The sequence below is a fragment of the Podarcis vaucheri genome, assembly GCF_965113315.1.
Source record: "Podarcis vaucheri genome assembly, chromosome: 12".
Classification (NCBI taxonomy): domain Eukaryota; kingdom Metazoa; phylum Chordata; class Lepidosauria; order Squamata; family Lacertidae; genus Podarcis; species Podarcis vaucheri.
Window position 1 is genome coordinate 60875052 of NC_138750.1, and position 14355 is coordinate 60889406.

Consider the following 14355-nt stretch of genomic DNA (forward strand, 5'->3'; position numbering starts at 1 on the left):
ACCCACTGTTGCCTGGGGCTGCAATGGTGCAAAAACGTGGTTACAAAGCATGGATCCACATGGATCCTCAGGATCTTTGCATTGGGTCAGCCCAAATTCACCATCAGAGCACATAGCATGTCCATGGCTACAGCCTGGCCCGCAAAATCACGCACCCACTGTTGCCTGGGGCTGCAATGGTACAAAAACATGGTTACAAAGCATGGATCCACAGGGATTCTCAGGATTTTTGCATTGGGTCACCCCAAATTCACCATCAGATCACATGTCTGTGGCCACAGCATGAAGCACAAAAATGATACGTCCACTGTTTCATTCAGAATATTTTTTCCCTTGTTTTCCTCCTCTAAAAACGATGTGCGTGTTATGGTCAGGTGCGTGTTATAGAGCGAAAAACACGGTAATTCGTTCCAGAGGTCCGTACTTAACCTGAAACTTTTCTTAACCTGAAGCACCACTTTAGCTAATGGGGCCTCCTGCTGCTGCCGCGCTGCCGGAGCATGATTTCTGTTCTCATCCTGAAGCAAAGTTCTTAACCTGAAGCACTATTTCTGGGTTAGTGGAGTCTGTAACCTGAAGCGTATGTAACCTGAAGCGCATGTAACCCGAGGTACCACTGTACAGTGGTACCTCGGGTTACAGATGCTTCAGGTTACAGACTCCGCTAACCCAGAAATAGTACCTCAGGTTAAGAACTTTGCTTCAGGATAAGAACAGAAATCGCGTGGCGGCAGCAGCGGGAGGCCCCATTAGCTAAAGTGGTGCTTCAGGTTAAGAACAGTTTCAGGTTAAGAACGGACCTCCGGAACGAATTAAGTACTTAACCCGAGGTACCCGAGGTACTTTTGCTTTAGTTTTATCTAGCATATATACAGAAATCATTCAAACACTGTCATAGACACCACACCGCTATTGTATTTCATTAAATATTTCTTAATCACATCCAATTTTTGAATAAAGTTTTGATTTATATTGCCTCTCAGCCTATTTGTCATTTGAGCCGTCTCGGCAAATTCTACCAATTTATTCTGCCATTCTGTTCTGTGCAACCAAGATTCTTGCGGCCGCAGTTGCGTACAAAAAATATTCTTTTGCATTTTTTGGTAACTCTCTACCTATGATTCCAAGTAGGAAGGCCTCAGGTTTTTTGGAGAAAGTTATCCTTATATATTTTTTTTCAGTTCATTGTATATAACATTCCAGAACTCTTTAATATTGGGGCATGACCACCACATATGAATCAGGTTTCCTTCAGAGAACACACACCGCCAGCATTTGTTCGAGATATTTTTATACATCTTAGATAGCTTTGATGGCGTCAAATACAAAAAAAATGACAATCTCATTTTGATTGCGTGCAAAAGAAGCCAGATGATTTGCTTCCTCTGACTCACACTTGTGTGCTTGAAAGGGTTAACCTGAGCTCTGAAGTCAAGTTGCCACTATGGGTAGAGCAGGCTCCCAGAAGCCTTTGCTTCTCCACCCTCCCGCTTTCTCTCTCTCCGCAGCTTTCCTCAAAGAAGGAGCCATGCAACTTGGCTCCCAGCTCAGCAAATGAATAATCTCCCTGAAAGGAGATTTCTACAGCCTGTATCTTTGCTAATGGAAAGACTGTGTGATTCTTTTGTAAGATAACCAAGTTCTTTCTTTTTAGGTCAGTTGGAAAATTTTCTCCTTTATTTTACTGGCGGCAGATGGAGTCTTGTTTATTGTAATTTTCAGAAACTCTGTGAGTAAAGATCTAAGCCAAGTGTCTGTGATTTATTCTAACCTAAGTCTTTTCATGGGGAACGTTTCTTTAAAGGAGGACGGGGCTAGATGTAAAATCTAATCATGTTTAAATGTGCTTGGAGCAATTGCCATTGTGCTACCTCTGCTGTGAGCTGTGCGGGTGGAAGGAACTGTCAATTTCAGCTCTCTCAGCTTCTCATTTTTCCAATCTTGGTGTGATGACCTGGGAATCTGATTCAGAGGCTGAACCTGAGGAATCCCAGCCTGCACAGGAGTCCCCTCCTCCAGGGCCAGCTGAGCTGGGGCAGGGGCTTGAACCTGAAGGGCCCTCACCTGTGCTGGATCCTCAGGAGCAGACACCAGCTGAGTCTGCTCTGGCTCCAGAGGTGATGGAGGACCCATTGCCTGCAGGTGCTCCACTCTCAGCCCCGTCAGGGAAAGGTGAGGTTGCCTCTGGGTCCAGTAACCCTCCAGCCTCTCCTGAGCTGCAGAGGCTCAGGGCAGAGAGGCGGAGGGAACTAAATTCTCACAGGAGGAGTGCTCGCCTCCAGGCCAGGAGAGGCGGGTCTCCTGTGGGCCGGGACCACCCCAGGCCTCAGAGGAGATAAAGGCCAGTCAGCCCAGTCCCAGGTTGCGGGAGCAACATCGTTGGAAACCGGTTCCTGCAAGCACCCTGACCTGCTCTTCTGGAGTTCCTGACCATGCCCGGCTCCTTGCCTTGGACCCTGCTTCGCCCTTGTCAGACAGCCTCCAGACTCTCGACCTAGGACCGGACTCAGACCACGGCGCACGGTAACCCCCCCCCCCGGACCAGCACACACTTAAATTCAATTCTCCGCACAGTTCTCCAGAGAGAGAGCCGAAAGGGTCTTCAGGTTTTATCATGACTGTACCTCTCTGTACTATATTTGCACTAGGTTGCTGTCATGTCAGAGGCTAAGAACAGTGCCCTCTATCTGCCCTTTAGCACATTGTACCTCCACAATTAAGGGACGCGGGTGGCGCTGTGCGCTAAGCCACAGAGCCTAGGGCTTGCCGATCAGAAGGTCGGCGGTTCAAATCCCTGCGATGGCTTGAGCTCCCGTTGCTCGGTCCCAGCTCCTGCCAACCTAGCAGTTCGAACGCACGTCAAAGTGCAAGTAGATAAATAGGTACCGCTCCGGCGGGAAGGTAAATGGTGTTTCTGTGTGCTGCTCTGGTTTGCCAGAAGCGGCTTAGTCATGCTGGCCACATGACCCGGAAGCTGTACGCCGGCTCCCTTGGACAGTAAAGTGAGATGAGCGCTGCAACCCCAGAGTCGGCCACGACTGGACCTAATGGTCAGGGGTCCCTTTACCTTTACCTCCACAATTGTTTAAAAAAACAAGCAAATATGCTCAGGCCAACATTTGGTTTGCTCATGTGACATTTGGACCTGCCTCGCATCAAAGTCTGTACAGTATAGTTAACAAACACTTGGTTTTGGAGCAAAGAAGGTTTTTATTTTTATTTTTGCAGGGCATTTTATCATTACGCACTGCAGCCTTGTGGAAGTTATCTGGGCTGGAAGAAGTGAAAGAGAAACAGTGTAAAAAGCAAAGCGGAACTTCTAGATCCCTTTAACGTGAGGCTGGTGCAGAGAGCACATTGGGACGGGGATCATTTGAACTTCCTTTTCTTCTGGAGTTCTCTATCCAAACCGAAGCGCTGCTAAGGCAATCCTCACGCCGTGTCTCTTCACAAATCTTTTGGCTCCCCTCCAGAACCTTCTCCAGCGTCCCCTTGTTATACGACTCAGCTAAGAGATAAGAGAGAAAATAGTGAGTACAAACAGTGAGTGTGCATTTGCAATACTCATTTATTACTACACAAAGCCGATACACCTTGGTCCTCAAACGTAATCCGTTCCAAAACCAAAGTGTTCCAAAACCAAGGCACACTTTCTCATAGAAAGTAACGCAAAATGGATTAATCCGTTCCAGACTTTTAAAAACCAACCCTAAAACAGCAATTTCACATGAATTTTACTATTTAACGATAGTAAGATCATGGCCACACATCAGCTCCAGGCAAATAGAAGGGGAAGAAATGGAGGCAGTGAGAGATTTTACTTTCTTGGGTTCCATGATCACTGCAGATGGTGACAGCAGTCACGAAATTAAAAGACGCCTGCTTCTTGGGAGAAAAGTGATGACAAACCTAGACAGCATCTTAAAAAGTAGAGACATCACCTTGCCAACAAAGGTCCGTATAGTTAAAGCTATGGCTTTCCCAGTAGTGATGTATGGAAGTGAGAGCTGGACCATAAAGAAGGCTGATTGCCAAAGAATGGATGCTTTTGAATTATGGTGCCGGAGGAGACTCTTGAGAGTCCCATGGACTGCAAGAAGATCAAACCTCTCCATTCTGAAGGAAATCAGCCCTGAGTGCTCACTGGAAGGGCGGATCCTGAAGCTGAGGCTCCAAGTCTTTAGCCACCTCAGGAGAAGAGAAGACTCCCTGGAAAAGACCCTGATGTTGGGAAAGATGGAGGGCCCAAGGAGAAGGGGACGACAGAGAACGAGATGGTCGGACAGTGTTCTCGAAGCTACCAGCATGAGTTTGACCAAACTGCGGGAGGCGGTGGAAGACAGGAGAGCCTGGCGTGCTCTGGTCCAGGGGGTCACAAAGAGTCGGACGCGACTAAACGACTAAACAACAACAACAACAAGACTTCCAAAAATTTCGAAAACCAAGGTGCAGCTTCCGATTGCTACAGGCACCCTGGAAACAATAGCCGACAGCCGTGTTGGACGTTCGGCTTCCGAAAAACGTTCGAAAACCGGAACACTTACTTTCAGGTTTTTGGTGTTTGGGAACCAAGGCGTTTGAGTACCAAGGTGCCACTGTACTGAGCTCTTAGGATGCTTTCAAACTCTGAGTACTACCCCAGGGGCGGCGAACCTTTGGCCTTCCAGTTGTTGCGGAACTACAACTCCCACCAGCCTCAGCATGTAGGGTCAGTGGCAAGGGTTGATGGGAGTTATAGTTCAGCCACCCCAAAGTTTCCCCTGTCTGCATTATCCAGTCATTGCTTCTCTACTGAGAGCTACACGCAGAATTGCAATTTGCTTTTCACATTTCAGAACAGGACACATTTTTGGGTTCCCCAACATGGTTTGGGGACGCGGGTGGCACTGTGGGTTAAACCACAGAGCCTAGGGCTTGCCGATCAGAAGGTCGGCGGTTCAAATCCCCACGACGGGGTGAGCTCCCGTCGGTCCCAGCTCCTGCCCACCTAGCAGTTCGAAAGCACTCTTAAGTAGATAAATAGGTACCGCTTTATAGCGGGAAGGCAAACGGCGTTTCTGTGTGCTGCGCTGGCTCGCCAGATGCAGCTTCGTCACGCTGGCCACGTGACCCGGAAGTGTCTTCGGACGGCGCCGGCTCACGGCCTCTAGAGCGAGATGAGCACGCAACCCTAGAGTCGGACACGACTGGCCCGTACGGGCAGGGGTACCTTTACCTTTTTAACATGGTTTGATGCAGCCATGCGGGCAAGGGAAGAAAATTCACCTGAGCCCATCATTTTAAAACCAAGTTTTAAAAGCTGCTAGCATTCATCTTAAAGCACTTCTTAAATTTAGTCACAGCCGTGTGAGTACAATAACATCGAGCCCGAGAGAGAGGGGGGGGGAGTGGAAATGTGGGGGATTATTGCTATTTTCCTACTTTGTACAGGAGAGCATAATCATTATCCCATGCTTTCTCCCAAAGGAGCCTGGGCTGGCAAACCCATATATGATAAAGCAACCTATCCTTTTAAATAATAATAATAATAATAATAATAATAATAATAATAATAATTATTATTATTATTACATATAAAAACAATTCCATTTACAATTTACAATTCCATTTTATTTACAAAAATTAGAAAACCCGACCATCTACTTCCTATCACACTCTGCACATGCTCAAAAGCATTTTTCATCCCAGAATCTGGGGATGAAAAACACCGGGAACGCTGTGCAGATCGGAAGCTGCCTACTGAGTCAGGACATTAGCAGTTATTGGCTCTGACTGGCAGCTACTCTCCAGGGCTTCGGACGGGGTCTCCGCACATTGTACCCCCACCCCCACCCCGTCCCAAATTTCGCCAGCGCCCAGTCTCTCTTACCTCTTGATCCACGTCCTCACATTGCACGATAATTAAAGGCGGACTTTGCTGGGTCGAATAGAAGCCAGAGCAGTCTTTGTCCAGCTGTTTGAGGAAAGAGGAAAGGAGTAAGTCATCAGCGCTATAGAAAAGTCCTACGTCAAAGGCCCACAGAAGAAGAGATATGGGCCACATCCACTCTAGGCATTCATTGATTGATTCGGTTTATTTATTTCATAAAATGTATACACCGCTTGAGTGCTAAACAAAAGGGGGTAAACCTCAGAGGTTTACCAAAAGAAAAAACAATAGAATAAAAAATTGCAGCAATACTTTAAAACCTACAGAACAGCTCGGTCGGTTGGGGTATGAGACCCATGATCTCAAGGTTGCGGGTTCGATTCCCACATGGGGTGAAAAATTCCTGCATTGCAGGGGGCTGGACTGGATAATAATAATAATAATAATAATAATAATAATAATAATAATAATAATTTCTTTATATCCCGCCCTCCCCAGCTAAAGCTGGGCTCAGAGCGGCTAACAGTAAAAGTAACACAGTTTACATAAAATCACAATCAATTAATTGAAATACATTCTAAAACCAATTCATTCTAAAATCAATTCAGAATCAAATTAATGGCAACCATTGGGCTAGAATTCTGTGAGGATTGCAGAAGGAGAGAGGGGGTCAGACTGTGCCTTGGCCAAAGGCCTGGTGGAACAGCTCTGTCTTGCAGGCCCTGCGGAAAGATGTCAAGTCCCGCAAGGCCCTAGTCTCTTGGGACAGAGCGTTCCACCAGATCGGGGCCACGGCCGAAAAGGCCCTGGCTCTGGTTGAGGCCAGCCTAACCTCCCTGTGGCCCGGGACCTCCAAGATGTTTTTGTTTGAAGACCGTAAGGTCCTCCGTGGGACATACCAGGAGAGGCGGTCCCTTAGGTACGAGGGTCCTGGGCCGTATAGGACTTTAAAGGTTAAAACCAGCACCTTAAACCTGATCCTGTACTCCACCGGGAACCAGTGCAGCTGGTATAGCACCGGGTGAATGTGATCCCGCGGCGAAGACCCCGTAAGGAGTCTCGCCGTGGCTCTCCGCCACCCCAAAAAAGTTTTACACATGGGCATAAATTAAATCATTTTGTTTGTTTATATCCCATCTTTTAAACCCAGGAGCTCAAAGTTGCGCAGGTGGTTTTCCCTCTCCTTTAATTCCCACAACGATCCTGTGAGGTAGATTAGGCTGAGCGTGAGTGACTGGCCCAAGATCACCAAGTAAGCTTCATGACAGAGAGGGGGATTTGAAGGCGGGTCTCCCAGATCCTAGTCTCATGCTCTAACCACTATGCCACACTATTGAGATTTGTCTTCCAAAGCAACTACTCTATTCCAAACTTAAAAATGGAAAGCGTAATGCTGGTGGTCAACAAAAGAGGACTGTCTCAAGGCAAATCTAAAAAAATGTAGTATAAACACCGACAACTGGGAAACACTGGCCTGCGAGTGCTCCAGTTGGAGAACAGCCTTGACCAAAGGTGTCATGGGAATGCGCTCTATGTGGGGCTACCTTTGAAGGTGACTCGGAAACTACAACTAATCCAGAATGCAGCAGCCAGACTGGTGACTGGGAGTGGCCGCTGGGACCATATAATACCGGACCTGAGAGATCTGCATTGGCTCCCAGTGCATTTCTGAGCACAATTCAAAGTGTTGGTGCTGACCTTTCAAGCCCTAAATGGCCTCGGCCCAGTAGACCTGAAGGAGCATCTCCACCCTCGTCGTTCAGCCCGGACACTGAGGTCCAGCTCCGAGGGCCTTCTGGCGGTTCCCTCCCTGCAAGAAGTGAGGTTACAGGGAACCAGGCAGAGGGCCTTCTCGGTGGTGGCGCCCACCCTGTGGAATGCCCTCCTGTCAGATGTCAAGGAAATAAACAACTATCTGACTTTTAGAAGACATCTGAAGGCAGGCCTGTTTAGGGAAGCTTTTCATATTTGATGAATTATTGTTTTTTAATATTTTGCTGGAAGCCTCCCAGAGTGGCTGGGGAAACCCAGCCAGATGGGCAGAGTATAAATAATAAATAATAAATACTACTAATAATAATAATAATTAGCTTTGAAGACACTCGAACTCAGGACGCAAGGGAGAAACATGCTAAGAGGAAGGCACACTTGGCAAATCCACACCGTGATCAACTCCCACCCGGAAACCAATGTCCCCACTGTGGAAGGACGTGTGGATCCAGAATTGGCCTCCGCAGTCACTTACGGACTCACTGTTAAGACCGTGTTTATGGAAGACAATCTTACTCGGCTACGAGGGATCGCCAAAGAAGAAGACTATGTTTATGGAAGCTTTCAATGTTTAATGCATTGCAGTGGTGCCTCACAAGACGAAAAGAATCCGTTCTGTGATTCTCTTCGTCTAGCGGTTTTTTCGTCTTGCGAAGCAAGCCCATTGACGGATTAGCGGATTAGCGCCATTAGCACTATTAGCGCCTTTTAGCGGCTTATCTGCTGATCGGATCAGCTGATAAGCGGCTTAGCGGCTTAGAAAAAGGGGGGAGGGGGAAAAAAACGGCAGGAACTCGCAAGACATTGTCGTCTTGCAAAGCAAGCCCATAGGAAATTCGTTTTGCGAAGCACCTCCAAAACGGAAAACTCTTTCGTCTAGCGAGTTTTCTGTCTTGCGAGGCATTCGTCTTGCGGGGCACCACTGTACTGTATTTTAATATTTGGTTGGAAGCCGCCCAGAGTGTCTGGGGAGGCCCAGCCAGATGGGCGGGGTATAAATTATTATTACTATTATTATTAGCCACACTGACTAATAATGTCACCTGGATTCCCAGGCTTAAATGGGGGGGGGGGGCAGGGCTTGGGAAAAGAAAGCTTATGTGCAGGAACTGTGCCACCTTCCTAATTTATTTGCAGACCCAGCTGCCGTTAAAGGCAGTGAGAAGTTGGCAATATCTTGCGGCGGGGGGGGGGCACCCAGACTTACCCCATCCTCTTTGTATTCACACTGGGAGACATTTTTCTTCTCTGATGTGGGGCAAACCGTCTCCTTGATAGAGAATTTTATAGCCTGGGTAGTTTCACCAGAAGCATCCTGTGGAGACATTGAGCAAAACAGATAGGGGGGAAAATACATTTAAAGAGTTTTTAATTTCCCTCTTCAGCCAGGCTCCCTGAGCAGTTTACAGATACTGGAAAAGACAGTCCCGGTCTTCAGTTTTTACAATATTGAAAAAAGACACGACACAAAAGGGGGAATGGATTGGGAGGGAGGAGGAAAGAAGCAAACTCAGGTGCAAGATCTTTGCTACAAATTCATTCCGGAGGTCCGTACTTAACCCAAAACTGTTCTTAACCTGAAGCACCACTTTAGCTAATGGGGCCTCCTGCTGCCGCCGTGCCGCCGGAGCACGATTTCTGTTCTCATCCTGAAGCAAAGTTCTTAACCTGAAGCACTATTTCTGGGTCAGTGGAGTCTGTAACCTGAAGCGTCTGTAACCCGAGGTACCACTGTAGAAGGAATCGTTGCTGCCTGATAGAATAGATAATGGAGGGGAGCCGAAGAACTACGTACCCAATCAGGCTGCGGCTCGGCTTCCAGCAGTCGGAAGGCAAATTCCGGGTTTTGCTCCTGGTTGTAGGTGTCCACGCCTGCCGCCACCACCTGCTCGTAGCTGACGGGGGTGCGGGTTGTGGGGGCTGCCGCAACCACCGCGATGAGCAGCAGAAACAGCTTGCATCTCTGCATCTTCTTCTCCATCTTCTTCTCTGTCTCTTCAAAGTATCCTTGCTTTGGTACCTTCCTTGGGATTTAGAGGCAGAGCTCCCTTTTTTATAGCCCAGGGCACCCCATGGCCCTATAACCCCCCTCCCCTGTGGGCTAACGTCCTTCGGCTGAGGGTGCAAGTGTGGTTTCTCTCGCCCGCCCCCCAGGAAGTGTCCGTTGAAGTGGGTCCAACTGAAAGGGCGACTGCTGAAAAACCCTCCTTGCAAAACATCACTGAAAGGAGGGGGAAATCCAGGAAGGAGTTCTCTGTCTTGGGAAAGGTTGAGGCCTCTCGGATAGGAGATCGAATCCTGTTGCCACATCTTGCCACAATAAAGATGCCATAGACAGGAATGGGGGGAGCCTGTTGATATTCCTGATTCTCAAAGGCTGTGTTCGTACTCCAGTCTTCTGAGCCCTTGCTGCATTTCCAGCATTCAATTTTCATTTATTTATGTTTTAATTGACCTTTATTGATTTAAAAGATCATCTTACATATATATTACAGATTGTTGTTGTTGTTGTTTAGTCGTGTCCGCCTCTTCGTGACCCCCTGGACCAGAGCACGCCAGGCACTCCTGTCTCCCACTGCCTCCCGCAGTTTGGTCAAACTCATGTTCACAGCTTCGAGAACACCGTCCAACCATCTCGTCCTCTGTCATCCCCTTCTCCTTATGCCCTCCATCTTTCCCAACATCAGGGTCTTTTCCAGGGAGTCCTCTCTTCTCATGAGGTGGCCAAAGTCTTGGAGCCTCAGCTTCAGGATCTGTCCTTCCAGTGAGCACTCAGGGCTGATTTCCTTCAGGATGGAGAGGTTTGATCTTCTTGCAGTCCATGGGACTCTCAAGAGTCCAGCACCAGAATTCAAAAGCATCCATTCTTCGGCGATCAGCCTTCTTGATGGTCCAGCTCTCACTTCCATATTACAGTTACATCAAAATTAAACGCAAAAATATAATAGAAAAAAGATCAAGAAAATAAAAATAAAAAGCAAAAAAGAGCTAACAATAAGAAATGAATATTGGTTATAACATCCTGTCTTTTCTAATAAAGTCTTCTGAAAGAAACTTCATGGTACTTTTTCTTTGTCTTAATTTTATCGCACAGTTTGTTTTATAACATTGTTTTATTCATCTAGTATATTTATTCCATTTGTTTATCATATACAAGTATCATTCAGTTCTGCTAGGATAACGCTATTATTACAATATAATCTTATATATTCTTTGAATAGTCTCCATTCTCTGAATATTTTTTGATTTGGGGCTCCTCTGACTTTTCCAGTCAGCTTTGCTAATTGAAAGTACTCTAGCAGGAGTGATTGCCAATCTATTATTGTAGGTGTTGTTTCCCATTTCCAACTTCTGGCTTTCAGTATTCCTGCAGCCGTAACTGAATACACAAGCACTCGGTTTTCAAGAACGTAATGACAGGCTTCTGTATCAGGCCAAAGGACCACCTAGTAAAAAAAAGGTAAAGGTAAAGGACCCCTGGATGTCCAGTCAAAGGCGCTCATCTCGCTTTTCAGGCCGAGGGAGCGGGCGTTTGTCCACAGACAGCTTTCCGGGTCACGTGGACAGCAGGACTAAACCGCTTCTGGTGCAACGGGACACTAATGGAAGCCAGAGCGCATGGAAACGGCGTTTATTTTCCCGCTGCAGTGGTACCTATTTATCTACTTGCACCGGTGTGCTTTCAAACTTAAAATACTTAATTCCTGAGTCCAGGTCACCGGCTTACCCTAAAGGTAAAGGCACCCCTGACCATTAGGCCCAGTCGTGAACAACTCTGGGGTTGCGGCGCTCATCTCGCTTTACTGGCCGAGGGAGCCGGCGCACAGCTTCCGGGTCACGTGGTCAGCATGACTAAGCCGCTTCCGGCGAACCAGAGCAGCGCATGGAAACGCCATTTACCATCCTGCTGGAGCTGTACCTATTTATCTACTTGCACTTTGACGTGCTTTCGAACTGCTAGGTTGGCAGGAGCAGGGACCGAGCAATGGGAGCTCACCCCGTCGGGGGGATTCGAACCGCCGACCTTCTGATCGGCAAGTCCTAGGCTCTGTGGTTTAGACCCCAGCACCACCTGCGTCCCACCCAACATGCTGTTCTCATAGTGGCCAACCAGATGTCTCTGATATTCAGAAGCATTTTTACCTCAGATTGTGGAGGCCCAGCCCAGCCATCTAGGCAAGCAGCCATCAATTGCCCTCTTCTCCTCCATGAATTTACCTAGTCCTCTTTTAAAGCCATCCACTCAGTGGCCATTCCTGCCTCAAGTGGCAGGGAGTTCCGTAGTTTAACTATGCGCCGCATGAAGAAGCCCTTTCTTTTCTTTTTCTGCCCTGAATCTTCCAACATTCATTGGATTCCATGGATTCTAGCATTATGAGAGGGAGAATGACTTTTCTCTACCTGCTTTCTTGATGCCGCACATCATATTATAACCATCAACAGGTCGCCTTTTCTCTGCCTTTTCTCTAAATGTAGAAGACCCAAACGCTGCAAGCTTCCCTCACGCGGAGCACCATTTGATCTCAGACTGGCGCTGAACTGGGGTCAGCATCTTTTTTAAAAAGTTTTTTATTAACAATTTCAACATAACAATTATCAAAACAAATAATCTTCATTATTTCCCCCTTTTCCCCCTCCCCTAAAAACCCTCCCCCAAGACTTCCCTCAGCTCCTCTCTCTGATTTCTCAACTCATGTTATTCTCTGCATACTGTAAAATTGTATATATCGTTTTATTATCTATCTACTATATAAACCCTCAATAAATTTGTGTATGTTTATTCAAAACGTGCCAACGAGTCCAATTCATTTTGTTGTCTTTTTAGATACAGTGGTACCTCAGGTTACAGACGCTTCAGGTGACATACGCTTCAGGTTACAGACTCCGCTAACCCAGAAATATTACCTCGGGTTAAGAACTTTGCTTCAGGGTGAGAACAGAAATTGTGCGGCGGCAGCGGGAGGCCCCATTAGCTCAAATGGTGCTTCAGATTAAGAACCGTTTCAGGTTAAGAACGGACCTCCGGAACAAGTTAAGTTCTTAACCCAAGGTACAAGAAGGGTGACACCTGGCTTGAGAGCAGTACATGTGAAAAGGATCTAGGAGTCTTGGTTGACCACAAACTTGACATGAGCCAACAGTGTGACGCGGCAGCTAAAAAAGCCAATGCAATTCTGGGCTGCATCAATAGGAGTATAGCATCTAGATCAAGGGAAGCAATAGTGCCACTGCATTCTGCTCTGGTCAGACCACACCTGGAGTACTGTGTCCAGTTCTGGGCACCACAGTTCAAGAAGGACACTGACAAACTGGAACGTGTCCAGAGGAGGGCAACCAAAATGGTCAAAGGCCTGGAAACGATGCCTTATGAGGAACGGCTAAGGGAGCTGGGCATGTTTAGCCTGGAGAAGAGGAGGTTAAGGGGTGATATGATAGCCATGTTCAAATATAGAAAAGGATGTCACATAGAGGAGGGAGAAAGGTTGTTTTCTGCTGCTCCAGAGAAGCGGACACGGAGCAATGGATCCAAACTACAAGAAAGAAGATTCCACCTAAACATTAGGAAGAACTTCCTGACAGTAAGAGCTGTTTGACAGTGGAATTTGCTGCCAAGGAGTGTGGTGGAGTCTCCTACTTTGGAGGTCTTTAAGCAGAGGCTTGACAACCATATGTCAGGAGTGCTCTGATGGTGTTTCCTGTTTGGCAGGGGGTTGGACTCGATGGCCCTTGTGGTCTCTTCCAACTCTAGGATTCTACCACTGTAATTTGTAAAAAGTTCCCATTCTTCTTTAAAGTCACAGTTGTCCTTGTCTCGCAATTTGTATGTCAGTTTTGCCAGTTTCACATAGTTCATCAGTTTCTCTTGCCACTTGCCAGAACCTGGGAACTGCTGCTGTCAGTTCTCCTAGTTTCTCTGGCAGCAGTGACAACAGTAGGGACCACATCAATGTCCCTCAGAGTCCGCCGCCTGAGGCAGCTGTCTCCATCTGCCTAATAGACAGGACGGCCCGGGGTGTTGGTTTCCAGCAACATTTAGAAGCTGCCATTTGGGCCACTCTTGAAGTATGGCCACTTTTCCAGTGGGGAAAAAACCGTGACTTGTGAACAGTTCCTTTCCCACCCAAATTTATAAGACTAGGACTAGTTGCCTGAGAAACAGTTTCTATCCAAATGTGATTTTGGTTTTAAATGCAGTGTAAGGAGTCTCTATGGGAGTATACTGTATTTAATTATGGGGTATCAAAGTTTTTAGGGGGCTAACCAGGTTGGGATAGCTGTGATGGCAGGCTTGTTGGTTTTTGAATGTCTTATGTAGATTTTTTTCAATTTTGTTGTTCTGTATGGCACAATGACACGGGTGGCGCTGTGGGTAAAACCTCAGCGCCTAGGACTTGCCGATCGCATGGTCGGTGGTTCGAATCCCCGCGGCGGGGTGAGCTCCCATCTTTCGGTCCCAGCTCCTGCCCACCTAGCAGTTCGAAAGCACCCTTAAGTGCAAGTAGATAAATAGGTACCGCTTTATAGCGGGAAGGTAAACGGCATTTCTGTGTGCTGCGCTGGTGCTGGCTTGCCAGAGCAGCTTCGTCACGCTGGCCACGTGACCTGGAAGTGTCTCCGGACAGCTCTGGCTCCCAGCCTCTTAAGTGAGATGAGCGCACAACCCTAGAGTCGGACACAACTGGCCCGTACGGGCAGGGGTACCTTTATGGCACAAT

General features: G+C 47.4%; 1 protein-coding gene across 1 annotated transcript; it reads right to left on the minus strand.

Moving 5' to 3' along the window:
• Nucleotides 1-2199: 2199 nt before the first annotated feature.
• LOC309515059 (cathelicidin-2-like) lies at nucleotides 2200-9820 on the minus strand. Its single transcript, XM_082192672.1, has 4 exons — nucleotides 9435-9820; nucleotides 8847-8954; nucleotides 5870-5953; nucleotides 2200-3508 (listed from the first exon to the last, which is right to left on the minus strand). The coding sequence occupies exons 1-4, from the start codon at nucleotides 9618-9620 to the stop codon at nucleotides 3401-3403; spliced, it is 486 nt and encodes a 161-aa protein (XP_082048798.1). The 5' UTR covers nucleotides 9621-9820; the 3' UTR covers nucleotides 2200-3400.
• Nucleotides 9821-14355: the final 4535 nt, after the last annotated feature.

Coding starts and splice junctions, on each gene's coding strand:
- LOC309515059 (XM_082192672.1), bottom strand. CDS start 9,620: ATGGAGAAGAAGATGCAGAGATGCAAGCTGTTTCTGCTGCTCATCGCG. Junction 8,955..9,434: donor CCGAGCCGCAGCCTGATTGG/GTACGTAGTTCT, acceptor ATGTCTCCACAG/GATGCTTCTGGTGAAACTAC. Junction 5,954..8,846: donor GTGAATACAAAGAGGATGGG/GTAAGTCTGGGT, acceptor TTCCTCAAACAG/CTGGACAAAGACTGCTCTGG.